Raw genomic sequence first — 27,836 nt, forward strand, 5'->3', positions numbered from 1 at the left:
CCTGGCTAAAATGTCAGTGTCTCCTCTGCCTCCAACTCTCCACAGTCTCCATCACTTATGGAACAAACCCTGGTCTGTTGGGCAGGACCCAGGGGGAGAAGACCTGGGCCTGACTGCTGCTTCTATAACCTGGCTTTTCTCCACCTTCAACTCCAGCAACGGGGCCTCCCATTTCATCATTGGAACGCCAAGTTCTTCCCCATCTCTGGGCTCTACAGTGCTGTCCCCTCTGCTGGAACTTCTTATTCTAGATTTCACTTCACCTCAATGGAAGGTGCCTTTTTTTTTAAATCATCCCTGTCTGTTTCTTTCCAGGGGCTTTTCATGAATTGCATTTACCGTTTCCATATAGACATCTGCCTGCCGTTTGTCAGTTTCCCCTGAGGGATTAACCTATTTATAGTTAGTCTACTGCCATCACCCAGACATCAGAGCTGAGAATCCTATGGAAAGGCCCTTCAGTGGATGTTTATGAATTAAATCAAGGATATTTACTTCCCATCTTGTTAGGCATCCAGCAGGGCTCTCTCTCAGCTCCCCTGCCACCCTTGTACAGATAAGGCTGTTGGTATGATTGGTGACTGCTCAGGGTTCTAATCCAGGTCTTTTGCCCCCCAGAGCCCAAGCACTCCTGCTTTTTTGAAAGGCCAGTGGTCCACATGTATTCTACATGCATACAACACCCCCACCCCACCCCTGCCACCGCCACCCACGTCTTTTCGCCTGTGTCCTCACGATGGGGACACAGATCCACAACAAAACTTCTAGTTCCGATAGCAATGTTCACTTTGCTCTTTTCCTCTTTGGGTCTTTTGTTTGTTTGTTTGTTTTGTTTTGTTTTTCGAGACAGGGTTTCTCTGTATTGTTTTGTCCTGGAACTCGATCTGTAGACCAGGCTGGCCTTGAACTCACAGAGATCCACCTGCCTCTGCCTCCGGAGTGCTGGGATTAAAGGTGTGTGTCACCAATGCCCCACCCTCTTTGGGTCTTTTTAAAGTAAAAAAAAATATTGACCGCACAATGAACAGGAACCAGTAGCTAATGGAGAGACCTCTGCTGTTGTCTTCAACTTAATCTTCACCCTGGGTCATGTTCCTCAAGCCACACAACTTTGCCTCGGTGGCTACAGGAGTTCACACGAGACTGATGTGTGACATCTGACATTTCAAAAGCAGTTTCAAAATTATGTCTTTTGAAGGCTGGGGATGTGACTCAGTAGACAGCGTTCACCTACTGTGCCCAAGGCCCTGGACTCCATCGTCAGCCCTGCATAAACTGGGAATGCTGGTGCGCTCCTGGGAAGGCGTGAGGTGGAGGCAGGAGGACCAAAAGTTCCAACTCAGCACTGGCTACATTATCTAGGTCAAAGCCAGCTTGGGCCGCACAAAACTCTGTGTGTGTGTGTGGCGGGGGGGTGGGGGGGGTGGGGGGGGTTCTTTTGTGAGGCCACCAAGGGAGAACAAGAAAGATGACACGTTTAACCCAAGGTGTAGGACATACAGAAACTCTCTCTCTCACTACATCACAAGGACAAAGCAATAAAGGAACCTAAGAGCAAGCAGGCGGGTAGACAGTGAAAAGCAGAGACAAACAGTATTGTTAGAGTAGAGACGGGAAGTGCCAGGAACCAAAGCACGCGCAGAGAGAGCCAGGCCTGGGCGTGTGGGTGACGGCATAAGCCGTACTGTTCTTCACAGTCTGAGTTCCTGAGACACTCTGTTGGTAATGCTGTGGCCCCTCTCTCAGTTTCCATTCCTCAACGCACACGGATGGCACAGAGTGCAAGGGACGGATGCAGCCCCAGCCCAGAGCCTGGAGCACAGGGATGGCTCTGCAAACGTCCTCCTCTGCAAGCAGCAAGGCAGCTAATTCTCCCCACTGCCCAGAGGCACAGTCAGCCTCCCTCCTTGGCATGGCAAGGGGAGAGAGGAAAGACAGAAAGAGCGAAACAGCCTTGCAGCATCCAAACGTAGCTCTGGGCTTAAAGCCACTAGCCAGGCCCACAAGGAGCCCCCCCCCCAATATGAAGAAGCCGCATTTCAACACCAGGGACCCATGAGCACCCTGGGAAGTAAACACCCAAATGCCAAACATACCAGACATTCCCCCACATAAACAGACTGAACTGAGCCAGGGGTTCCCCTGCCCCCCATTAACAAAGGAGGACAGTTCAGAGGTGAAATCTCGGCCAGGCCAGCTGGGCTGGCCCATCGCCTCTCCTACAGGGCTGAGGAAACCCCAGGGTCTGTCCCTCTGAAGCCTTCAGGGGCCATGCCTCTGGCCTGCTCTTCCGAAGGCTCAGCTGCTCAGAATCATCTGCCCTTGGCCAATCCTCTTCCCTGGCCAAGCCTCCTGATGCAAGTAACCAAGGGCTGAGGCTCTGCTCCTCCTGGCCAGGGCTTTACCAGCAAATTCACACAAACGGTACTCAAAGACTGGTGCGGCAAACCCAAGCCACCTTCTGGCCAGTCAATGAATGGTTAATAAAGAGGAGGGCTATCTGGATTGGGCTGTATCTGCAGAAGGAACACCCAGGTTAACACCAGCAAAGCAGTCTCAATGCCACACAGTCTTCCAAAGTTTCAGGACCAGCTGAAAATATGAATTTTTAAAAGCCAAGACCTCTCAATTCTTAAAGTTGCCAACTAATTCCACCTTGAAGCCATTTGTGCCTAAAACCAACCAACCAAACAAACAAAAACATCCACATCCATGGGCTGCACCGCCTCCCGGCTGGCATCCGACTCCAGTGGAGTCTGCCCTCAGAAGTCTGGGGTCTCATCATCAGCATCAGTGTCCTATTGAGACCTTGAGCTCATCAGCTTACCTCTCTGGATCATCTAAACACTCTACCAACACAATGGTTTCCACTTCTCTCTGACCTTCAGGTACATCTGTCTGCAAGGGAGGCTGAGGAGCCTTGTTCTCTTGTTTTATCAGAGAATACATTGCAGTTTGGAAGGGTAAAGGTCAGCCTGTCACTCCACTGGCAGGGAAACAACTGGATTCTGATGACAGGCCGCCTCCCTGGTGGTTGACTGGACTAACCCTCCTCCCCGCTGACTTCCCTTGGTTCAGTTATCCTCCTGGCAGTAATGGTTACGTGGCAGGGAGCGAGAGTGAGGTACAGGAAGGACAATGATATTTCCCAGGTCCCCTTTAAGAAGTTTCTGTATTCGCAGACCAAATGGCAAACACCAAGACCCGTCCCGAGATTCTACAGCTGGGAAACTGAGACTGGTTCCAGGTTGACACTCGGGGGTAGGGACTGGGTTCCAGAGGACACTTGGGTTCCTCCTCTTGGGTCACTACACTGTCTGTGTCACCTCTGTTCTTGTATTCTCTCCACCATGGTCCAAGCCACTTTACCTGTCTGTCGCCTGACCCTGTCACTACGCCTGGTAGGCTCCTCGTGGCCTTTCCACACCATGCTCTAGCCTGCCCTTGGCTTACTATCCTGTCATTTCACCAGCACCACCGAGAGTGCCATGTCACCATGCTATGGCTTCACTGCTTCCTGCACGTGGCCACTGCTTCCACACCCGGATATCCACCTGACGCCTGGACACTCACTGCGATGTGCTCCCGCCCCCAATCACGGTCTCCCCCCCTGGCTCCTTCACCTCCGCTCTCCACCCTGGCTGGCATCGACACATACCCGTTCCCCAGAGCTACCCGTTCTCCTGTCTTCCTCGTTACCTCCAGGTTTGATCCTACTAGACGCCCAGGTCCACGCCCTACGCCAGGAGTGCCCAGCCTCACACACTGTCGTCTACAAATGTGCTGACCTGAGATGCGCGTGGCCCAGGCAGCGCAGGCTGGACATGCCCGCCCTGCGTGGCTCTCAGATCGTCTCCATCTTACATTTCCACCACCCTCTTCCTGGACTCTGCTTCACAGCTTGAACGCTCAAAGGCCTCCTGGGAGGACTCCTGGTCCTGCAATGATTATCCCTCCCCATCCTCCCAGCCACTGAATCCTCCTGGAATGCCCTTTGATGGTGCTAGCGGCTTCCCTTGCTCTAAATGCCAAGCTGCTTACCCCATCCCACAAAGTTCCGGTGACCTGGACGCACCCACCTGTGGCCACACTTGCTGCCTCACGCCAACTCTGCCCCTCTGTGCGTCTCAGTCACCCGGTGTCTGTCTGCCCCAGGCTTCCCCGGCCTGCATTCCTCTGCTCCGCTGGCTCACTTCTCAGGTCTCCTGTGCACTCAATGGGAGTATCACCTCCATCAGGAAGTCCCCCTTGACTGTAAGTCCTCAGCTGAGAGCCATCTCCACGCTCTGAGCTCCCATTCAACTCTGAGCTTGTCTTTGCCCCCTCTGTCCTGTTTCCCACCCCCTGTTGCTATCTCCATCAGAGTGGGAACCCTGTGAAAACAAAGCCTGTGTCTTGTTGGCTTTTTGTGTGTCCAGTAGATGGCTAAACGTTTGCTAAGAGGAAAGGAGGCTCCATCTAGTCGACTTGAACTGCAGCCCTATAGGGCTGGTCCCCTTTACAGTGCGGGCGGGGACCAGCCTGTGGCCGCAGCACAAGAGCCCAAGATTTCTGACGCCCCGCCCGTCTAGAGCTTTGCTACTGCACTCTGCTGCCAGCAGGGCCAGCGTGTAACCATGACAACTGCAAGCACCAGTCCCTGCTCCCTCAAGGCCGCTTGGAAAACCCCAGGAGAAGGCTCCGTGGGAGCATTGATGGAGGCCCCAGCTCCCCTGCTGCAGTGGTTCCTCAGCTCCTAGGCTCAGCGGGTAGATGAGGCGTCCTCCCAGCACATGCAGGCAGTGGTAGGGAGGAACAGAGACGGAAACTAAACCCCAGCCGGAGGTTCCAGAACAGACAAGACCCTATGATTCTAGATCCCTGAGCATCGGTGGGGTCAAAAGATGACAGAGGGGAGTGAGCATGCCCAGGTCCCCAGGTCAGACACTGGCAGGCCAGGCAGGAGGTCGCCGTCTTCCGGGAAGAGGCACGGAGGCCATCTTTATGAACCCGTAGTCCTTTATGAATTGGTGCCCCGCTCAGCAGGCTCACCCATTAAACCAACTCCTGTGTCCCACCACCCCTCACCAAAAAGACGGACCTCTCCGACCCTGGCCTTCCACCCACCTAGTACACAGGGGAAAAAAATCTTCTGGGTCAAGAGAGCCTATAAAACAAAAGGCTGCTCTAGGCGTGGGCTGATTTACAGCACACATAGGGAAGGGCCATTTTCGCAAAAAGCCACGCAGAACAGCCCGTTTCCAAGGCTAAGAAAAGACAGCATTGTGTTTGGAACAAAGCCTCCAAACCAGGCTGAGCGGGGTGACACCCATTCGCTGACAACCCCGCTAGAGAAAGAGCAAACAGCGCTCCTGCGGGTGGGAATGGAGGGACACAGGGACAACTGTCTTGGCACAATCAGGGATCAGTTCTAGCAACCAAGAGGAAGAGGGAGGACACCGGCCAGGAAACCTCCAGTGAGGAAGGAGCTGTTTGGAGAGTGATGACTTTTATTGAGATGTGTCTATTTCAGGCTTGGTTCATACTAACAGCTTAGTGGGGTCTGGTTTCCCACTGCTAAGCCATCGATCTTTTTCGAGAAAGGACTCTCAATACCACCAAAAGGCAGGCACAAAGAAGCAAATGGCAGGGAAAAAAAACTATTTTCTCCTCAAAAAGTTAATAACCCAGTAGAAACTGATTTTTTGCTGTGTGTGTCCATGCACAGGCCAGAGGCTAACATTAGCTGTCCACTTCAATAGCTCCCCACCTTATTAATTTTATTTTTGAGACCAAGCCTCTCATCAGACCTTCAGCTTGCCAATTTACTAAGCTGGTTGACCACTGAGGACCTTCCAGTCTCTGCCTCCTCAGCAGTGGGATAACAGACGTGTGCTACCACGTCTGGCTTTTATGTCGGTGCTGGGGCTCGAACTCAGGGCCTCTTGCTTAGGCAGCAAGCGCTTTATTAACTGAACTATCTCCCCGGACTCTCTAACAGCAGTGTGTGGTATGAAATGCCTGGGAGACACTGATCAACAAAGGAGAGATAAGCTCTGGCACGTGGACTCTACCAACAGTTAGAGGCAGGCTCAGCCACTGTACAGAATATTTATGAACAGGGCTGCTCCGAAAGACCCAGTTGGCCAAAGTCGCCCTTTTCAAGTGCCAACCCATTAAAGCCTCTGGAAGCCGTTTGTCTTTCATTGTGAAGGTGAAAACAAGGTCCTGGGCTTAATTATTCCCCACCAAGGCAGCTCTGTTTCATCTGTATGCAGGCCGTGCAGCCAAACCACAGGTTTCAGCCAATTTCTCTCAGGCGCAAGAAATAGATAACTGACAAATCACTAAGCAGAACGGCCACCTCTCCATCAAGGGAACTGAAGGCTGGCTAATAAAAACCCTGCACTGGTGACAAGGTCAAATAAGGTCACAGCCGGGGGATGCCTGGCCTACGGAATGGAAGGAGAATTTCGCCACAAGGATGAGAGTTGGGATGGATGAGGAAGAGCCTGGCCACACAGAGGCAGATGAAGTGTGGCAGACAGCTGTCTCTGGCCAGAGGGATGATGATGGAGTGACACCCTTCCTAGCCCTTAAGCCAGAACGGTTAAGAACTGAAGGACAGCCACAGCAAAGGCAGGCTCCTTGGGCATGGAGACAGTTTATCTGATTGTCCCTCTTACATCAACAAAGGAGCCAGCTTAATCAATTGGGTAAAGTCCCTCAGGGCATGGACCCTGCTGAAGTCAGGCCAGAGATCTCAGGACATGGAAATAAGGGGTTTGGATGCTGACTCAGACCAAGCTCTGGTTGAACAGATCCAGGCTCCATGTGCTTTAATGGACACCCAAGGGCAGGCAGATTCACACAAGAAACAGGAGATAAGTTTGAAGAAAAGTATGGTTTTAGATCCCTGTTCTCAGACAGGAGCTTGCCAGGCAGCAAATCTCACAGCATCCAAATTTCCAGAGGGCTTCATGTGTAAAGGAGTCCAGGACCCCACCACCCACAGAGTCAGCCTGGGCAAAACCCAACACGGCACTTCTAACATACTCCTGGCTGCCAGCACCATCGGCCTGTGGGCCCCACAGTGGAGAACATCACTGCAAACCAGTGGATTCCAGCCTGGTTCTAGCGACAAAAGCCTTCTGTCCATTTGAGACCACAAACGTTAAATCTAGAAAATGGTGGAATTTTTCACTCAAAGGCCTACAACTATGTCGATACTTATAGCCATGCAACAGGAATGACTCAGAATTAGCTGGGACAGTAGCAGGGTTCAGAAAGCCTCGGCATCCAAACTTACAAACAGTAGTGGGTCAGGCAGCTGGCGGCTAAGTAGGTGAATAGACAGAAAATGATGTGTTGGCTGCTCATCAGTTAATTCGCAGGAAGGCCCCTGTTCTGAAATCTATGCAGAATAGATCATCTTGGCACCAGGGGTCATTAAATTAGGTAAATAAGATATGCTACCTGTCCAACAGATCTCATACCAAAAGGTCTCATACCAAAAGACAGCTTTCTTTTAAACAGAGGAAAGTCATGTTTACAAGTTTGCTGGTGGCTTGGTCTTGCTGAATCTCTACCCTCTGACTGCTAATGGTCCTCCCACCTACCTCATGTGGAGGTTGCAGCAGATGAGAGTTGACAGTCGCAAATGCAGCTTGCTGACCATCGAGGGCAGTATTCAGACGAGCCTCCTACCCTAAGCACTAGGAGACCCTAGCTGCTCTCTACTGTGCTGAGGGTTTCAAACAGTAGACACAGGTTACTGCTGCCTGCCGGTCTCATGCACAAATGAGTCAGAACTGGGGATCAAGATGTGTAGCCAGAGTTAGTGGTCACTCCAGTATATTCCATTTCCTAGAGTCCTGCACAAAATCCTGTCCATGCTGTCTGCTCCCAGATGGCCACTAGCAACAGAAAGGAAAGAGGGAAAGCTGAGCCTCACCAGATCCGGGATTTTGTACAGCTGTTGGCACCAGAAAGGGATTTATTTGATTGTCTTTTAGATTTATGTATTCCACTTTTATGTGTATGAATGCTGTGCCTGAATGCCAATACATGCACCATGTATGTGCCTGTTGGTTCTCCTGGAACTTGGGGCTACAGACAGCTGTGAACCAAGTGGATGCTGGGAATTGAACTTGGGTCCTCTGCAAAGCAGGAAGTGCTCTTAACCACTTAGCTCTCCCCAGTACCAAGGAGGTATTTAATAGCCATAGACACAAACTCTGTAACACCGCTGCATGCTGGGAGAACTGTTATATTGAACCCCCTCAGACCCCTGTGAGGCAGGTATCATGCTTTCTCCAGTTCATGAGTAGTATTGAGATAAAATTCACATATACAACTCACCTACTGAACTACATGATTCAACAGCTCTTAGTACATTGAGTCAGGTAACTTGCATAACCATAACCAACTTTAAAACATTTTATATTCCCTCTCTACGAAGCCCCCCCCACCCTCAGCCCTGCCATACTCTCTGTTCCTCCTATCTCCCTAAGGCAACCAGGGGAACAGTTCCATGTCTGTTTGCCTGTTCTGAGCATCCCGGGTATACGGAGTCATGGAATATTTGATCCTGTGTTGCTCCTCAGGACACTGATTTCAGTGTCATATGTGTTGTCACATGCGTCAGCATGTCACCCTTTTCGAGGACAAATAACATTCTGCTGCACAGTTAGGCCATGGCTTGCTCAGGTGTGTACCTGTGCGTGAGGACGCGCAAGGCTGACGTCAGGTGTCTTCTAGCCCCTCGGCCCTGGTGATCTCAGGTCTCTGTGTCTCAAGGGCTGGGATCGCAAGCGGCCTCCACCCTGCCTGCGAATTCCACTTTGTCCACCTACTGGTCTCTCAGTCCCACGTGGCTTCCTTTCTATTAGCTATAGGAGTGGGATCTCGGGACCTAGACAGCTCTTTTGTCTGTTAGAAAGTGCCAGACTGTTCCCAGTTCTACTCCCACTAGAAGCTTCCGATGGTCTGCACCTCCCAGCTTTGCATTGTCTTTTAATTACAGCTATTCCACAGTGAATGGGCGCAACGTGGCAGATCACACATGTGGTTTCCATTGCTCAGCGTCTCCGTGGCTTTATTAGCCATTTAACTTTTTCTTTGACAAATATTCCATGTTTACTTTCATATGTAAGATCTAGAAGTATACATAAATATGATAACAAAGGTAAAGTGGGGAGGAGGGAGGAAGGGAGCCAGCAAAAAGGGAACAGCACGGGATAATAGGAGGGGTGCGTGTGAGAGCAGAAAATGAGGGGAATGTCATAACTGATCATTCCTTTATTTCAATTGAAAGATTGTAAAAATCAAGAATAGACATTTTATTGGAAGAATTCCTGTCTGTTTTTTAAACTGGGTTACTTTTTAATATTGAGGTGTAATCATCCTTTGGTGTGTGTGCACACATGTTCATGTGTGCATTCATTCACCTATGTGTAGGGGTGCACATGCATGCGTGCATACATGCAGAAGACAGAGGTTGGCATCATGTGTCTTCCTTGATCATTCTCCATGCTTTTGGGGGGAGGACAGGATCTCTTGGCCCCCAGTGTTGGGATGCGCATCATGGTGCCTGGGCGTCAGGATCCAACTCAGGTTCCCAGGCTTGCAACACAAGCACTTAACGAACTGAGCCATCCCCCAGCCCTGTGACCAGTCTTCCTTCTTTGGACACCAGTGCATTATCAAATGTATAATTTGCAAAACGCTCTCATCTGTGGGTGAGATGTCGTGTGTGTGTGTGTGTGTGTGTGTGTGTGTGTGTGTGTGTCTAACCAATGCCTAGCTAGTCCAAGGACATAAAAAATTTATTTTGTTTCTTCTGACAATATAATTATTTTCTTTTTGAAAACAAAAATCTTGTTGGTACTGAAGTATAAAATGAGTCGGGCTGATGAATAAGACATCAAACTTAGAAAAGCAGCCCTGTCACTGTGACAAATCTGCACTTGGGTTGCCATCGCATCCTAGTCTCAGGTTGCACCAACCGGAACGGTTGCTTGTTCAGCCTTGCTGAGTCTGCCTCTTCTACAAGGGTGTATCTTGACTTCGATAGAGCCCAGGCCCTTGAGCAACAGGCAGCAGCGTGGGCTTGGCCGCACCACTGCCACAGAACTAAGTCTTCACTGAGGTTGGGTGGTGGCCAACAGCGAAGGCTGGGGAGGCCACGCCACCCACAGCGTGCACACATACCCTGGGCTCAGTAAAGTGAGACACTGATGCTATAAAGCACAGCCAGCATGCAGGGTGCCTAACCCAGAGGAGATGCGGGACCACACAGCCTGCCTCAGTTCATCTACACATCTCTCCAGAGCTTGCTGCTCAACCTCAAGCCAAGTATTGGGACAGTAGAGGTGAGAGAGCCTTAAATGGCTCCACATCGTTTAGTCAGATGAATTTTACCTGGGAAAGATGTCGATTTCCCAATCCATGTTGCCATGAATCTGGGGACAGCAAAGGGGATGGACAACCATGCCTGAAGAGGCCATTTTACAGGGCTGCTAAAAAACAAACAACAAATCCAATGGCTAGTGGCATCCAGCGTGACCTGAACACCACAGGAAACAAAATGAGATGTCCTACAAGGCAGGATAGGGCTAGAGTACCTCCCCGCCCGTAGCGTCTGAAGATAGCAGACTCCAGCTGCTTCCCTACTGCAAGAACAACTAGAAACGGGAAGGTCCACTGCTTCTCTGCAGTTCAAGTCACAAGTCCCACACATCATGAGACCAGCGCCATCAGGACAGTTGAGTCACAGCAGATACACTCATTCCCAGGAGAGCTAACTCCCCAGTGCGGTGTGCTCTTCGGTCAAGGTCGTCTTTATACACAATGTCTCCCTTAATCTTTGCATTAAAATTTCTGAGTCTGAGTTTCCTTGTTCTACCAGTCAGTATGGCCAATGGCTTGCCCAAAGTCACACTGGGAATGAGTGGCATTCCTTTTTAAACCCAGAAGTATAAACTCAAGCCTCGTGCTCTTCCCGGATCCCAGGAGTGGCTCCCATGGTTAGGAAACCAGGACGGCATCCTACCCGTGGGCACCTCTAAACACTCAGGCTGTTCAGTATTTTCAGGGACAAAGAACTTTCTAGGAAATGAGAGCCCATGGAGCAAGCTCCTTAATCAATCACAAAACTGAACGTGCACAATCAACGCTCTGACGTGGGAAATCATTACCTACATTAACTCACTGTATCATATCAACTCTAAGAAGGAGATACTGGTATCATGCCCTTCTTCCTGCAGGAATATGAAGATTCCCAAAATTTTTCAAACCTGTTCCATTTCCACCACGAACATACAGATTTACCCATGAAGACACAGATGTCTCCCATCATCTCCTCAAAGGACCCTGTGCCAGGACAACAGCTATGACCCACATGTTTGTGCTAAGATCAAACCTAGCACCCTGAATGTCATAGGCAAGTACTCTACATCTCCATCCCCCAAACATCATTTTCAGAGAAAATTCCTGAAGCCCTGTACATGCCCAGGGTTTAGTATCAACTTAGACTCAGGACCACAGGGGCCAACATCAAACCTACTCATCACTGCAAGTTCACTATCACTCGCTCCTCCTTCAATTTATTTGCTTAAAAACAAAAAACCCAGGACTGTGGGGATAGTTCTGTCAGTAAAGTGCTTGCCATGCAAAGATGAGGACCTGAGCTCCACCCCCAGAGCCTACCTAAAAATTTGGGCACAGTAGCACAAACTTGAAATGCCAGTGTCATGAGAATCCGTGGAGCAGCTCACTGGCCAGTCAACCTGGCCGTAGCTGAGGAGCTAGACTTGGTCTTAAAAATCAAAATAGATCATGACCCAGGAAGAACGATATCTGAGGTCATCCTCTGGCTTCCACAAACACACATGTGCATGTGTGTGTGCCTGCACACCCATGAGCATACACACTCACATTTTAAATAGCCAACCACTTTCTGAAACAGGCTCACAAAGCAATGGAGTCTAAGTGGGAATTCAAGATTTCAAAGATGAGCTGTTCCCAGAAAGGACAAACTGGATTTCTCTGCCAACAAAGCATGAGACCAAAAAAAAAAAAAAAGAAAGAAAGAAAAAGAAAATGAAAAAAATTGCATCCAAGCCAGGGGGAAGAAGGCCAAGCCTATTCCAAAGAGCCACAAATTAAAAACCAATTATGCAAGGCTTGCTAAAAATGTCAACGGACTGCCTTTACGTTTCAAGTCTCTAAAAACACAAGCAAACTCGGGCCAATGTTTACCCAGCACAGTGCTGGCTTGACGCAGCTTCGCATGCTCAGGCTAAAACAAGGGTGTATGTCTTGGTCCCTTTTGTGAACACACCCCGGGCACACCACTTGTGCCGGGGAATGAACTGTCTTCTGAGGTCACCCTGGGCCCATGGGTCCCAATTCACCTTCATCCAGTGGGTGAAAGCTTTGAGATGGCCCATAGGGCCCTGGAGAAGGTGGGAAGTCACCAGTGAGATCTGCCAGCAGTAGATTTCCTCTCTTGCTCTAAAAGTGGCAAGGAACAGACTCTGCACTCAAGTTGGGAAGGACATGTGGATGTTGGAGGTACAGATGCCTGAGAGTCACACACACACCCCCAGAGATCTGAGGGCACATAGAGCCTGCTAAGTAGGCAGAGCCCCTAAATTCTACACCCAGGGCATTCCAGGGGCACGGGCAAGGCACGGAAAACCGGGTCTTGAAAAAAGCTTCCCAAGCTATGCGGATGATCCACCAAGTTTGAGAATGCTTAGTTTGACTCATATTCTCTCTTTCACTCCCCCCACCCCCCCACCCCGCATTTAAATTCAGAAATAGGAAAGCCAAGGAAGGCAAGGCTTGGAAGAAAGAGCAAATGAGAGAGAAGAGATTTAAGTACCTTTCCAAGCTGAGAGTTATTAACGGCCAGCCCAATAAGCAGGTGTGGAACACAACACTCTCACAATGGAAGTTAAGACCCGGCCCCAGCACCTGAACCCAGAGCACCAACTGGAAAACCCACCCGGTGAGCAGAGCGAGAAGTGCAAGACAGTAGAGAGGGCAGTGTGACACAGTGACACAGAAAGTGCCCGTACATAGAAGGCTATAGGCCTGCAGTGTGCACACACACACACACACACACACACACACACACACACACACACAAGACAGTAGAGAGGGCAGTGTGACACGGTGACACAGAAAGTGCCTGCACATAGAAGGCTATAGGCCTGCAGTGCACACACACACACACACACACACACACACACACACATACACACACGGCTGAGAAGGGAGAGGCTCAGGAGGCTGAGACAGGAGGTTCATGAGTTCAAGCCTGGGCTACTTTGGAAGACCCTAGCTTAGAAAAAAATAACAAAAAAAGGAGGAGAAAGAAGAGGGAAGGGAAGGGTAGAGGAGGGAGGGAGACCGCTGACTGTTTAGATAGTTCACAGCACCAACAAGACTCAGTCTGCAGACTGACATTGAGCAGCCCAGCCTGACGGGTTTACAGCCTCTGTTCTGGGAGGTCACCTGTCTCCCTCTGAACCTTTAAACTTCCCCCAAACACTGCAGCGCATGGGGTGGGGTGTGGAGGCCCTGTCCACTACGGTGACGGAATGCCTGGTGTGTGGCTGGGTGTTCGAGGACCAAGCTTCTGGCCTCCTTCCCTCCCAACTAAAAATAAATTCCAGGTCACCAGACCACAGCTGCCCAATGTAATGGGTTTGAGATCTCTGGGTCAGAAGAGACTAGATGGCCAAGGGGTACTATCATGAGGGGATGCATAACGGGAGAAAAAGCCTGGAGTCTTCTAGAAGGATGCTTCCTTAAAGAGAAGGGAGGGACAAGAATGAAGCATTGGCTCTTACACACACACACACACACACACACACACACACACACACAGAGGGGGAGGGGTCCTCAACAGGACAGAATGTCCCTAGAGGCCCTGGCCAGTCATCAGAATGATGACCCTGCCATCTCATCAGATAGGGCTGACTTGACCACAGCCTAGCCTTTAATACTACAAATTGTCTTTCCTTTTTGGCTGAGCTCATGATAATAGCTCCGAGGGAAGGAAGAAGTCTATTTCCTTTGTTGATAGTTCCAGCCTCGGGGCACAGCACGAGTTGGGCAAGTTAGTAGATACTTAGTGGATGGATCGCAGACAAGTCACTGGCAGACAAACCATTTTACTATCACGTCAGCCATTAATAGCAGCAAAATCAGCACAAAGCGCTTTGTAATCCACAACCTGTTGCTTAATTCCTCTGACTTTCTCTAACTGAACTGCTATGTGTGTTTGGATGGGTCCCAGGAGACCACTGGTCTTTACAAGACAGACCGCCCAAGAGCCAACTCTGACGAGCTGCCTACACAGCGGCGTAGCCCTTGCTCCGTTGGGACCCTGAGACGCAGCCACTGCTGAACCGCCATGTCTTTGAACGGATGAGTGTATTAGGGCTCAGTGTATCTGGTATCCTCAGGCCAAGAGAGCACCAAAGCCTCACAGAAAAATGGGGCGTGGGAACAGTGCTGCCTAAGGTTAAATTCTTTAGCTCTAAAGTCTCACTGCTTTTATCTTCTCCTCGCTGGTGACCTTTGACCTCACTTAGTCCTGAGGACCTCACCTGTAACAAGTATATAATAGCAATCATGACTTCAGGGATCGGGAGATGGCTGGGTAAAGCACTTTCTCCAAGTGCAGGGACCTGAGATGGAATCCCTCGAACTCTTGTAACTCTGGACACACAGTCTGAGTGTCTGCCATCCTATTGCTCCTCTGGGGAGATGAGAAACGGAGACCGGAGAATCTTCCAAAGCTTTGGAGCCAGCTAGCCTGACAGACACAGGGGGAAAACAACAGAGACCCTGTTTCAAGATGGAATGTGAGGGACTGACACCTGAGGATGTCCCGTAACCTCTGCAGGCAAGCTGCGACACGAAAGCACACAGTCACACACACAGGAATGCATGGGGGGGGGGGACGACAGAGAATGACTTCCTAGAGGTCTGTGAGACAAACCAGGAGGCTCCCGGAATGACCGACACTACACCTGCTGCCCGACTCGGGGCAAGCGAGACAAAGTATGACAGCCACAAGCCATCCCTTTCCAGGACCATGCAGGCCACTGCACAGCAGCACCAACTCCAGTCACTCGCCTGCTTCCTAGACCTCAAATTCCTGTTCTCTGCTACAGGGAGGACATGGCCACCAGGACTAGGTAAAGAGCAAAACATCAAGGGTTTCCAGAGCTCCGCACAGAGACTGGTACCGTTCCTCAGTGTCAGCCGGCACCTTAGCACCATTGCGGGAAGTCGTGCGAGCCTAAAATGCCAACGGGGAAATCCGCAAAGGCTGTTTGTCGCACACAATAGGCCTTCCGCGCAGCCCCATCAGCTGCAAGGGCCTCCACCAGCTCCAAGAAATAGTTTCCCTCTGTCTGACCTGGACATTTGAGAGCCAGTTCTAGGGGCATGGCGGCCTTCCCCCAGAGGCTCAATTCAGCTGCTCCAACGGCCTCAGCCCCCGCTGTGCCGCACCCTGATGGTGAGCAGGGAGCTCGAGAGGACATGCAAATACGCCCTAAAAACAGCTTGTCATCTTCACGGCCTGGATGGTACATGTCTGTGGGTGCCTGTGAGGACAGATCGTCACTATCAAGTACAGGGCATATGCCACCAGTCTGGGGGTGGCTGTGAAATGTAAAAATACCAACCCCAAAATGGTTTTTTTTCCTCCAAAAAAAGGAAGCTCCTCCAAGGTCTTTGGGGGAGGCGAGATGTGGAAAACGTTGTACCCAGGCAGGTCACAGCTGGGCCAATGCTTACCCAAAGTGGCTGGTTTCCTCAAGCTACTCATGGCCTCAAAGTTCAATGACACTGTTCAGTTAGTGGCTCTCAGAACAGAAAAACCCAAAAGGGACCACTTTCAGGCAGTGGGTCTAGGAAGGGGAGAAGCAGAGGACAAAAGGCCAGGGTCTTCTGTGACAGAGGAATATAGTCACTCAGTTCTCATCCTGGAATCGGCAGTCTTTAGTAGACACCAGGGATACCCTCAACCCAGGTGTCTCAAGCCCAGAGGCTCCAGGAGAAACCATGCAGTGGCAGGGAAAGCAGCTAGTGATAAGATAGGTAAAACAGCAGAAAAGGCAGGGTCAAGGTTCCAGGAAGGCATCAATCAAGTCTATGATAATCAAGACCGAGACAAATCTCTCCATCCATTTAGCCTCTGATGCCTGACCAGACAGCAGTGTGCAACCAGACTTTCCAAAATTTTTGTTGAAATTTTTAAATGAAATATCGGGTTGGGTTGCTCTTACAACACTGAGTGGGCCAAACTAAACACATCTGAAAGCCAACTCCGGTCTGCAAGGAGTGAGCTTGCTACTCAGGGCAAGCCCCCAGAAGCCCTTCTCCGTGACTTTCAAGGTACTCACATGGAAAGAGGGGGCGAGCAGAACACAGCCTGACACCTTTCTCCATCCCAAAGCCCCTCTCCACAGCTTGCAGCCTCCAAGCTCTGAGTCTCCAGTAAAGCTCACCTTTGCATGTGAGCACTTTCTCCAGGCAGGACACACAGACACACACACACACACACACACACACACACACGCACGCACGCACGCACGCACGCACGCACGTACGCACACACACACACAATGCTCGGCTACTGACTGCTCTTAGCCCACTCCTACCTCTACCTCCTGCCCGTGGCTCCTTCCAGGTGGTGGATTTTTAGAAGAAACAGCCCTGCAGGAACCCTCACCAGGTTAGGCCTTTGCACAAACCAAGCCACCAGCTCTGGGTAAATGTGTGAGGCGTGCACTACACTGGTACCCCAGGACCCAAGCTAGGGACAGTTGCCTCTCACTAGTCACTGGGGAACAGCTGTGCTGACACAGGAGGTCCTGAGAACAGCAGGTGCAGGAGACCTCAGGAGGGGGGGTGCTTCCATGAGTCAGTCCCCTGCAAACCCATCTCAGGCAGATGGTGCTGGGGACTGAAGTCATACCTATCTTTGCAGCAGCATAAAGAGGAAGGCCACACTCTCCTTTTTCCTAACTTCTCTTGTTCAACCCCAGATAGGAGCCAAAAAGGGTAAAAGCTGTGGTGTGACCATTGACATGAACTTTTGAAAAGAACTCAATACCCTCTATGCTTTTCAAAACATGACCTCCATTGATCCTGCCAGACCCCATAGAGACTACTAAGAGATTCGGCTCAGTATACATCACTCTCCTCTCACCTTCTAGACCCACAGGCAGGGCAAGCCTCCTGCCCTAGCCCAGTGCATGAAAGCATGTCTGAGTCCCCCAGAGCTTGGTAAAAACACAGGTTCTGACTCAGCAGGGTTGGGGTGAAGCCTAAGCTCTCCCGTTCCTCCTGCCGGTTCTCAGACCACGCACCCAAGAGCATGGCTGAGGTTCCAAGGTGTGTTTAGAACCAAACCTGGAAGCCTGGGCTTTGTCTGGAGAATAAGGATCTCACCTCGCTCTTCACGGGTTGGGGCCTCTTGCCCAGTTTCACCTCCAGGAAGTGCAAGGGCGCAATCATGGCCCCAATGTTGCGGATGTCAGCGTATTTCAGCTCCTCTGTGGTCAGAGCAGAGCTGGGAAGTCCGGTGAGGGGGCCGAGCCCTGGCAGAGAGCCTGCGGTCACTGAAGGGTCTGGGATCTGCCCAGGCATCATAGCAGGAGTGGCAGGCCGGCCTGGAGGGGTTGGAGAAAGCAGGATGGGTAGGTTAGCTTGAAGAGAAAAGGCTGTGTGAGCTGCCAGGACCCATCCTTTCCTCAACAGGGTTCCCCTGAATCCTTTCTCCTCTTGGGTGTTCTCCCTGCCTGTAAGCCCCAAGTCCTGGTGGTGCAGGGACCTGAGCCAATTGACTCACACTAAAGCCATCCATCTCTGGCACACAGGGACGAGTTAGCCCTTTCTAAAGGGCAATGCTTAGCCCAACTGTGGGCAGCGCTGGCCTGGCACTGGCTTGGCACCAGGCTGCCCATAGTCGTCCCGCCCGCCACAGCAGACCTGGTCAGAATCCCCTGCAAAATCAGAAAGGTAGCTCCTCTGGGCCCTGCACAAAAGCTGGTGGGCTGGGCTTAAACAGCAGTGGCAGCCTCTGAGGAGACTGCGCACAGGCAGCAGTGGAATCTCAGGCACCTTCACACCTGTTCAAGAGGCCAGCTATTTTCGGTCTGGCATGGTGCCTCCCCTCAAATCACACATCCTACTCTGCACACTCGCTAAGACACCATGAATACAAGATGAAACTAAGCAAAGTTAAAGGTGACCGTGTACGTGTCCGATGCCCAGGGAAGAGACTGGGGTAGAGAAGACGGAATTAATTTGCATGTACTTTCTCCCTTCTCCGTGCACCACCAGAAAAGTCCTCCAAGATCTCTCTATTCTCAGAGCCCCATACAAGGAAAGACAGAAGCAAACTTGAAAGGACATAAAAGGGGATGAACACCCAGGAAATTCTTATTTCTTCCTTCCCTTTACTGAGGGAATCTCATGGGCAAGACAGTCATTTCCAGGCATAGATATAAGGGAAGAAAGTCTGTCTGTCAATAAACATATCTAAACATCCAGACATATCTAGTCCTCCAGCCCACCCATCCGTCTATCCACTCATCATCCTTCCATCCATCCAATTACTGAGCAGCTATTATGAGCCAGCAGACACTACAGCACGGAGGTCAGAGGTTCATAGCCTCGAAGCAGCCTTGTATGAAACAAAGCCGTCCACACATTCCAGTGTGATAAGGGAAGTAAGTTCTTATTTTTCCCACCTCTCTGCCTAGGTCCATAAAATCCAATTTCTACGGTCTTAGAAATCAAGGGTAGCCGGGCGGTGGTGGCGCACGCCTTTAATCCCAGCACTCGGGAGGCAGAGGCAGGCGGATCTTTGTGAGTTCGAGGCCGGGCTGGACGGATAGCCTCCGAAACAATACAAAGAAACCCTGTCTCGTAAAAACCAAAAAAAAAAAAAAAAAAAAAAAAGAAATCAAGGGTAGTGGGCAAGCAATGGACATGTGTTCTCTCCTTTCGTCTTCATCTGTCTCTTTGGGGACAAGGACACATAGGTCAGGACAGGGGAGACAGACAACAGCTGGGCCAGGCTTCTCCACTGTCAGAGTTCAAGTACCCATAAGGCTATGATTTGGGGGGTTATCTGTCTTCATACATAAGTGACCCTTACCACCTGTCCTCATTCAATTTCTCAGATCTAAAATCAAGAGAAGAGTACACCCACAGCCCATTTTATCCATGAAAACAAAACACATTCTCCATTTCAGCTCGAAATCTGCTTCCCTGTCTAAGTCTTGGGCCTACTTATTTTTATTTTTCATTTTACATGGTGTGTAAAGGCATTTCGCCTGCACGTATGCCTGTTCACTACATGGGTAGTGTGTGGTTGGTTTTTTCCTTTTTCACTCTTTGAGGTACCCGCTACCCAGCTCCCAAATAAACACATGAAGACCTATTCTTACTTATGAATGCTGGGCCTTAGCTTGGCTAGTTTCTAGCCAGCTTTTCTTAAACTGTCCTATCCACCTTTTGCCTCTGAGCTTTGACCTTTCTCTATTCTGTGTACCTCTCTCTCCTTCTTACTCCATGGCTGGTTGTGTGACTGGGTGGCAGGCCCCTGGCTTCCTCCTTTCCTTTTCCTTTTCTCCTTTCTCTCTCCTTTTCTCTCCTCCTAGTTATTCTCTCTGCATTCCAGCCCCGCCATTCCTTTCTCCTGCCTTGCTATTGGCCACTCGGTTCTTTATTAGCCCAGTCAGGTGTTTTACACAGGCAGAGTAACACAGCTTCACAGAATTAGACAAATGCAACATAAAAGAATGCAACACATCTTTGCATCCTTAAACATATAAACGAATGTAGCACATCTGAAGCTAATATTCCACAACAGTTGTGAGCTACCACATGAATGCTAAGACTCAAACCCAAGGCCTTTGGAAGAGAAGCCTGTGCTCTTAACTTCTGAGGCATCTCTCAAGCCCTCTGGGCCTGCCTCTTAAAAACACATGAGCGATTTGCACCTACAAACACAGACTTCATTGGCTGGTGAGCTGGCCATTCCTGAAGTACCATCGCATTGCCAACAGAGTCCCTGTCATGTAGGGACCTTTCACCTGAGCCCCGCCTACTCTACCCTCAATACCTGCTTCTCCCTGCTCGCAATGCCCTCCCCCACACCTCCTGAGCACCCAGTGTGCCCTGGGCTACTGCAGAAAAGGACCTGAGCCTGGTTCACACTGAGTGGCAGTCTCACAGCTGGGGAAGGCCCTGAATTCATCCCAACCACATCCTCTTTTTGCACGATGAGGTGAAGCTCAGAGAAGCTAAATGACTTGCCCAAGGTCACACAGCTAGATAAGGACAGAACCAAGACTAGACTCTGGTCCCTAGTTTTAGGACCCTGCCTTTTTTTTTTTTCATCTCCCTTCAAGGTTCAAGAGGCGCTAATGTCTTCAGTAATAGGCAGTGATTCCAACTGACAAACTCTAACCTAAGAGCCACAGTATAGGATCCTCTGTTTCCTAAAGAGACCCAGTTCTAGGAAGTTCCCCCTAACAGCTCCAAAGCAGCTTGAGTAGGAGGATCTCATGCAAAACAGCCCTGAGGCCCCTCCCACATGGACATACCTTAGCCCCAAGGTGTTATCCAGAGTGACAGAGTGGGTTTCTAAAGCTAGCACAGGAAGAGGCCTCCTCAGAGCACCTTGGGCAAGCTGCCCTCTCCCTAGGAGAACAGGGAAGGGGCAGGTGCCAAGCCTTCCTCCCCTGTGGCAAAGCTTTGCAAGGCCCAGCTAGTCCACCCTCTCTGGAACAGGTCATGCTGCTTGTTTTCCAGGCGACCCCACGGCCTATGATCTTTTCTGGCACACAAAGCATACTGAATAAATGAGTGAGTGTGTAAAGAAATGAACAATAGCAAATCACAGCAGCAAACTTCAGTATGTAGGGTACGGATCTCTCTGGAATCTTACAGGCTCCCTGCTAAGCCACACTTTTACCTCCAGGCCATTCTTTCCCATAGAAGAGCCCAAGAGAAAGCCCCAAGGGCCTTGGCCCATGTTTCATCATGGAGATGGAAGCCAGACCTCATTCTGTTCCTGGAACGGCAGGCTGTGTTTGCAGCTTCTGTTTATGTTCATACAGATGGTATACACGAGACACTAACAAATGCTCCCAACGAATAATGAACTTTCTGCTACCAAGGAACCCCCCTGGGAATATTTGCCCCCCAAATTCTTGCCATTCCTGCTCCCATGAATCCATCCCAAAGACAAATCTTGGTCAGGGGACCAGGCACCAGGCAAAAATCACCCTCTCCTTCCCCTGCTTGGGAGCTCTAGCTGCTCAGACGGAAACCACAAAGTCCCTAACACCACATGCCATTCCTAGGAGACAGCCACAGCACTGACATTCACAGGGGAGGAGTCATCCCGCCTGTCTCAGGGGAGGGGAGGGCAGAGGAGCTGCAGCAAAATGGAAACCCATTCACTGCAAAGCCACTGGTTGGCTAGCGGAGGCCAAAAGGCAGCTTTGGTGTTTTGGAAAACAAAACAATCACACGTTGATTTAGGGAATCTGTAAAAGCAGAAAGGTTGGAAACAGAAGGAACTCTTAGCAGCTAAGATGCGCTTACCACTTCAAAAAAGACATGAGGCAAAGCCACCCCCCACAGGACTTGCTCCAGACAGAAACAATTCAGTGGGAAAGCAGCACACACTGGATGTCCTCGAAGAAAGACCTGGATTTTTCTTCCCTTTAGGACCTAGGAGGTCTGCAGTGAAGACAGACACCCTCCATGTCTCCATGAGTAACCATGATCAAGAATACTACAGACCAAGCTCCCAATTTTCCCCATCTGGGTGTTTTGCCTAAAAATAGAGTGAGTATGGCACCTGGGACAATGACCAGGGATAATTTGAAAGTTGGCCAAAGAAGGAAATCTATCAGGTATGTATCAAAGCATCACCTGCAATTTTGCATGTAAAAACAAAATACTTTAAAAAAAAAAAAGCAAAAAGAAAATCTGGGACACGACCAAAGCCAAGATGACAAGTTCAGTACAAATAAGGCTTTTAGAGAAAAAAAAAGGCTCAAAAGGTCACAGAGACCCTAAGCTGTCGTGGCACTAAGATAATGGGACAAACTGACCCAGCCCCTGAAAGCCAGCTTGGAGAAACGGGCCAGATGGGCTCAACAGGAAAAGAACTGGAGGAAATATCTAGTATTTATTGTCTGTGCTGACTTCCTTGGGGACTTGGAAGAACACAGTAGGGTGCTGCATTGGATGAGCAGAATAAAAGCCCACAGAGCTTTTCCAGGCCCAAAATAGCCAGTGGTAGATACTAACACGCAGAGTCCTTCCACTCGGGAGAACAAAGGTAGCGGTTACTCATTCAGCTTCCCCACTGCCTGTCTTGTTTACCATACAGACAGCCACACAATACCCTGAGTCTTTTCGTATGCCTGTAAGTCATGGTCTCACTTTGGCAAGCTACACACGTGGAGGCCTCTCTTTAAATAATCAGCACCTTCCTCTAGAATACCAGAAATAGGTTTGTAAATTTTTAAAAAGGCTAGTTGAAAGGAACACAAAACCTAACTCTTAGAACATCAGAAAAAGCGTGAACTCCCTGGGCCCCATACATGCAGCCACTCTCCACATAAGCAGCTAACCTGGCCTGGCATAGGGAATGGAGTGCAAATGGGTGCAAGATGGCCTCCAGTTTGAGGCTCCGGGCTGAGGGAAAGTAGAACAGAAAGAAGAGAGCAAGGAATGAGATTGCAGGTATAACCCCAAAAGCAAGCATGGAGCCAAAGACACAGGCAGGGAGCAATGCTCAAAAATCAGGAAGACTTGGGAGCTGGACTCTGGAAGGTTCCCAGGAGGGTTGGGGATGTCTACGGAAGGGGACAGGGAGGTGGCAGGTCAGTGACCACAGAGCACAGGACCGATGGTTAGGAATCTCAGGAAAGTGAGGCATGGTAGGGGATTAGGGAATCTGATCAGTCTCATAGCCAGGAAACAAGGCCAAGCCTCTTCTTGGAGCTATACAACTGGGCGACGATTTATTTCCAATAATCTGAATGCTGTTGCCAAGCAGCCTCCAAAACCTAGAGACCCAGAGGGCAAGGAGCTAAGGGGAGGGAAAGCACCTGGATGACGACAAGTCTACGAAACCTTGCTATCTATGTGAGCTAAGGTCCCTCTGTGCATCACTTTCTGCACTATAAAGTGGTAATGACATCATTTGCCTCATAAGGCAGTAGAGAAAATTAGATTATTTAGCATTTGCGAAGCATCTGGAACAGCCCTTCACTTGACGAATGTGAAGTCGGCGTGGCCCAGTATTCCTTCCTTTGGAGGCAGCAGCGCCAGATGGCCCCTCAAGACCACCTCTAGATTGTCCCTACCTAGCAATGATCTCTCTTCTCATAGTCATAAAAAGGCTTCTCCTCAGGGGATCCCCTGCTCTCCCTCTTCTCACCTCTAAGCCCCAAGAAGGTGGGGCCTTGTTGCACCCTGACAGTAAACTACAGCATAGGAAGGAAAGATGTTGAGTCAGGGCTGGGTAAAAAAAAAAGAACAGGAATGAGGCCTGGAACCTTCAACCTGCCTCGGGTGTTCTGAAACTTGCAGGCCAAAGCGCAGTGGCCTGCATTCTCCGCCACAGGTGCTACTGATGGGCTAGGACTCTGGCCCTGCCCCAGACCTCTTTGGCTGGTTATTAGGGATCGCTCTTGGGCTATCACGGGAAGATGGAGAGGGGCGGCTTGGGTCAGGAGAAGCCACAGCATGCTGGTAGGAGTGACTTTCGCAGGGCTGTCCCAGTCATGGAAGAAGCTGGAACTGTCCCCCAGCAGACTCCTGCCCTTCCCTGGAGACCTGAAAAATGTCTTTCCCAAAGCTCTGCCTGAAAACACAATGCAGAGGATCAATAAATGGCACCAAATCCCTCCTGCCGGAGCCCATGCCGAGGAAGGCCAAAGGAAACCAAGAAGTCCTGCCACTAGACAGCCTCTCTCCTCTGCCTTCCCTCAGTCCTGTCCCTTAGTGACAAGGCTAAATAGCACAATGCTGGGGACAGACCATGGGGTATGATATCTTTGGTCCTAAAACAAAATTAAAAAAAGACATCAGCCACCTAAAGTTTTGGAAACCCCAACCTCATGGACTATATCCAGAAAAAAAGGCTTGATGGTAGGCTCTGGCCAGCATTCCCACCTCTAGAGTGCAAAGAAAGACTGGAAATTCAAAGCCTGGGTCACTACAGCATTTGTCTCTGCTGAATCTCAACAAACAACACACACACACACACACACACACACACCCACGCACGCATGCACACGCGCGCACACACAGGCACACTGAGCTTGGCAGCCCCAGAGCTCCGAGAGCTGGTAACACAAGCCGTGGAAGTGACTGCCAAGACAAGCAATAGAATGAGCCAGACCAAGTTTCATTGGCCACCATACGTTGCATATGGCCCGGGACGAAGCCAAAACAGTGTTCTCACCCTCCTCAACAGCATAGGAGACCCTCTGTTTTCAAACACACCTCCACAGAGCCTTAATTAAAGGAGAATGGAAAAATAGTGTGCCTGTTGCTCTCCCCCTGCCTATAGAGGTATTCGCACACAGTGCCCTGCACACGCTCTGCTTCTCTTCCTTCAACTTTGGGCTTCAAACGTAACTCATTCCCATGGAAAGAAAAGTCCACCGCATTCTGCAGTGTTAAAGAATATAAGTTGTCCTCAGCCCTGGGGGGTTAGAGGGGCCAAGGAGAGGTAGAGCTGAATGAATACAGAGCAGACCAGCCTGGAATCTGTGCTGACTCCTTCATTTCCAGAATGGAGAGACAGGGAGGGGAGGAGAGAGGAAGAGGGGGATGGGGAGAGGGAGTGGGCATATGGACTGAAACCCAGTAGTAACTCCCTCCATTAACAGACAAGGCCCAGAGGACCTCACTCTGCAGGCTGAAGGGGGTAGGAGAGAGGACACCCTGCAAACAGGTGGGAGAAACAGCAGGTCCAGGGCACAGGGGAGTTCCCTGGTGGCTGCAGAGTAAGGGAGACATGCACTCAAGCTTTTCCTAAGTGACACAGTCACCGTGATAGACACGTCTCCTTGGAGATGGCTGCAACCAATTTATTGACAAAGAAAGGAAGAAAGAGAGAGAAAGAAAGAAAGAAAGAAAGAAAGAAAGAAAGAAAGAAAGAAAGAAAGAAAGAAAGAGATCAGAGGCCTTCTCCCCAGTCCTTCCTGCAGACTTTCAAACCACCCAGCACCCAGCTCTTCAGGAAGATTCTGGAGCCGACTGCTCCTCTGAACTGAAGCCAACACGGAGGGGAAACAGAAGATTCTTTGAGAAATCCATCCTCCCTGCTTTAAGCAAAGCGAAACCTCGAGCACCCCGAGGCATAAGAATAGTCCTTGTTTCCATTCCCCTGAACCTCAGCTTTCTGCAAAAACCAAGAGTCCGGTTCACACCTGATCCCTGATTAAACTCTCCCCTAGAAACCTGCAGAGGAAGATAAGCCTGCCATTCACCCTGCAGCCAGATTTGTTGAAAAGCAGTGAAAGCAAAGATTTTTAAACCTCTAGGGGAAGGGATACTTGGGGATGGGGGAGTACCATCGGGGAGGTGCCACTCCACCGCACAAGGGCTGGGCAATCTAGCTGGAGCTGTTTCAGTCCATTGATTCCCTCTTTGCACCAGTCTCTCCACCTCTATCCCCAAATGGCCCATCCATTTCTGCAAATGAGCCAAGGCTTCCCAGGCTTGCCCACTCCCGCGGAGACACAGGCAAAGTCTGTCCCTGCCACTCCAGGATCCAGGAGTCCAGATGGAAGGCCTAGACTTCTTGGAGAAGAGAGACAGATGAGTTCCTTCTAAAACTGGGAGGTTACCTAAAGAAGCCTGCTTACCTTCTTATGTAACCTGATGTGCAGGACGGGATCCCAAGGGGACCCGGGACTACCCCGTGGTTCCCTCCTAACCCAGCCAGAGCCTGCAGCAATGGTCCTTAGCAAAGGAAGCACTGTTGGTTTAGATACGTTTCCCAATACCCTCTCGGTCCTGCGCTTTGGAGGAGACTGGGGCGCGACCTGACATCAGGTCTGGGGCGTGCTTATCCCCCGAGTTCCCCCGCAGTGCCCAGGACAGTTTTCTCCCGCTCACCCCGCCCTCTCCGCCGTCCGTGCACAGCACCTCCCAGCACACGCACTGGGGGAGGAGAACGAGGAGGGAGCGCCCGGCTGTCCCGGCCGCAGACAGGACTGCCCGGTCCAGCCCGAGAAGCCACGGGTGGGCGGCGGCTGCAGCTCTCCCCGTAGGGAGCTCGGGGCCCCGGGGCGGTGCGAGTCCCCAGCGGCAGCTACTACGACGGTGGCCGCCCCAGGTGCCCGCGGCCGCGCGCCCCGCCTACACCCCCACCCCCCGGGGACCCACCGTGCAGAAGCCGCTGGCGGAGGCGGCGCCCCCGGGCCCAGAACCCGGCTGCAGGCGCCGTGCCCACTCCGTGCCGCTGCCGCCCGCTGCCCAGGCCCGTCCCGGCCCGGGAGCCGCCGCGGCGCCAGCCCCGCCGCCGCCGCCGCTGCAGCCTCTGTCGCCGCCAGCGCCCCCCGTCGCGGCCGCCGAGCGTCCCTCCCGCAGGCTGTGGCGGGCGGCGGGACGGGTTGCATCAGCCCCGGCTATATAGCGGGCCCTGAGTCGCGGCGGGGAGGGGTCGGGAATGCGGAACCGGCCGAGCTGCCAGCTCCACACGTCAGAGGGGGACGGAGAGGAAGAGAAGGAGGGGACCGGGAGGAGGGGGTGTGGATCGCGCGCTTCACACCCACTGACCTTCACCTCCCCCGCTGCCGGCGCCCTCCTCCAGCCGCGGCTCGCGCTCCTCCGCCTGCCCGGCCGGCCGGGACCCAGCCGCGCTCGTCCCGGCAGCATCGCGGTCCCGCGGCGCGCCCCGCCCGCGGCTCCCGAGCGCGCGAGGCAGCAAGACCCGGCGAGCGGTTATGTAAGCGCATCCCCTGCTCGGCCGCGCGGCCGCCACCCCCGAGACGCTGCAGAGCCAGGGAGGCAGCGACACGAAGGCGGCGGCCGGACGAGCAGAGAACCCCTTCCAGCTCAGCCCGCGCTGAACCATCCTCCTCCGTCCGGTGCGCTCTCCCGCAAAGCCCAGAGCGAGGGTGACGTTCCGCGTAGTGATGTCTTCGGACGCTGCAGGATCCCGCAAGCCTGTTTTGTTTTCTTCCGTGGAGGAGCATGGGCGGGGAGATTAAGGCGTTTGCGAGCCTCTGTCCCTACCCACTGTCCACCCAAGCGCCCTGAGGTCCTGAAGCCATGCTGTGAGTGGACGGAAACCCAGACTGGAGCTGCAGCCTGAGGCCACCGTTGTGTCTGTGACTGGCCCAGCTTGACCCAAGGCTCTTTGCCCAACTCCCGCAGGCTTTCTCCTCCCTTTGACAGGACGCAGCAGTGAGAGGACCTGACTTCTGCAAGACCTCTAAAGGCCTTCTTCCTCAAGAACCCCCAGGGCTAGCGTCCACCTCCTCCTAACCTCCTACAGAGGTAGATGGTAAAGGACACTCCAGAGAAAATATGACAGTCCTTCGAAGGCTGGTACACAGAGCCCTCAGGCAGAAATACATGTGGCACCTGAGAACTATTGCTGTCATCCGGGGTCTCCAGACCCTTGGGTGACCAGCCAGCGCTGCCCCTCACCCCTGTACCTTTCTTTCTAAGCCAGAGAGGGCTGGCAATGTTGACACTCAGTGACCTTCAGACTCCTTCTCAGAGAGAAGGCAGGTCATCGCCCATAGAAGAAAGGAAGTGAAAGA

General features: G+C 51.4%; 1 protein-coding gene across 3 annotated transcripts in view; it reads right to left on the reverse strand.

Moving 5' to 3' along the window:
- Jdp2 (Jun dimerization protein 2) overlaps nucleotides 1-27,598 on the reverse strand; it is a 40,125-nt gene extending 12,527 nt beyond the window's left edge. Inside the window, exons 1-2 of one of the 3 annotated variants that reach the window (XM_040742736.1) lie at nucleotides 26,845-27,598; nucleotides 17,464-17,684 (exon numbers count right to left, since the gene is read on the reverse strand). In XM_040742736.1, the coding sequence (XP_040598670.1) occupies nucleotides 17,464-17,684; nucleotides 26,845-27,142 (519 nt within the window). In that variant the 5' untranslated portion in view covers nucleotides 27,143-27,598. Of the gene's footprint in view, nucleotides 1-17,463; nucleotides 17,685-25,928; nucleotides 26,070-26,451; nucleotides 26,584-26,844 lie in introns of those variants that run through there. The other 2 variants (XM_040742738.1, XM_040742737.1) reach the window with 2 other exon arrangements.
- Between the last annotated feature and the right edge of the window lie 238 nt (nucleotides 27,599-27,836).

This window comes from Mesocricetus auratus, unplaced genomic scaffold (genome assembly GCF_017639785.1).
Source record: "Mesocricetus auratus isolate SY011 unplaced genomic scaffold, BCM_Maur_2.0 Super-Scaffold_15014, whole genome shotgun sequence".
Lineage (NCBI taxonomy): Eukaryota > Metazoa > Chordata > Mammalia > Rodentia > Cricetidae > Mesocricetus > Mesocricetus auratus.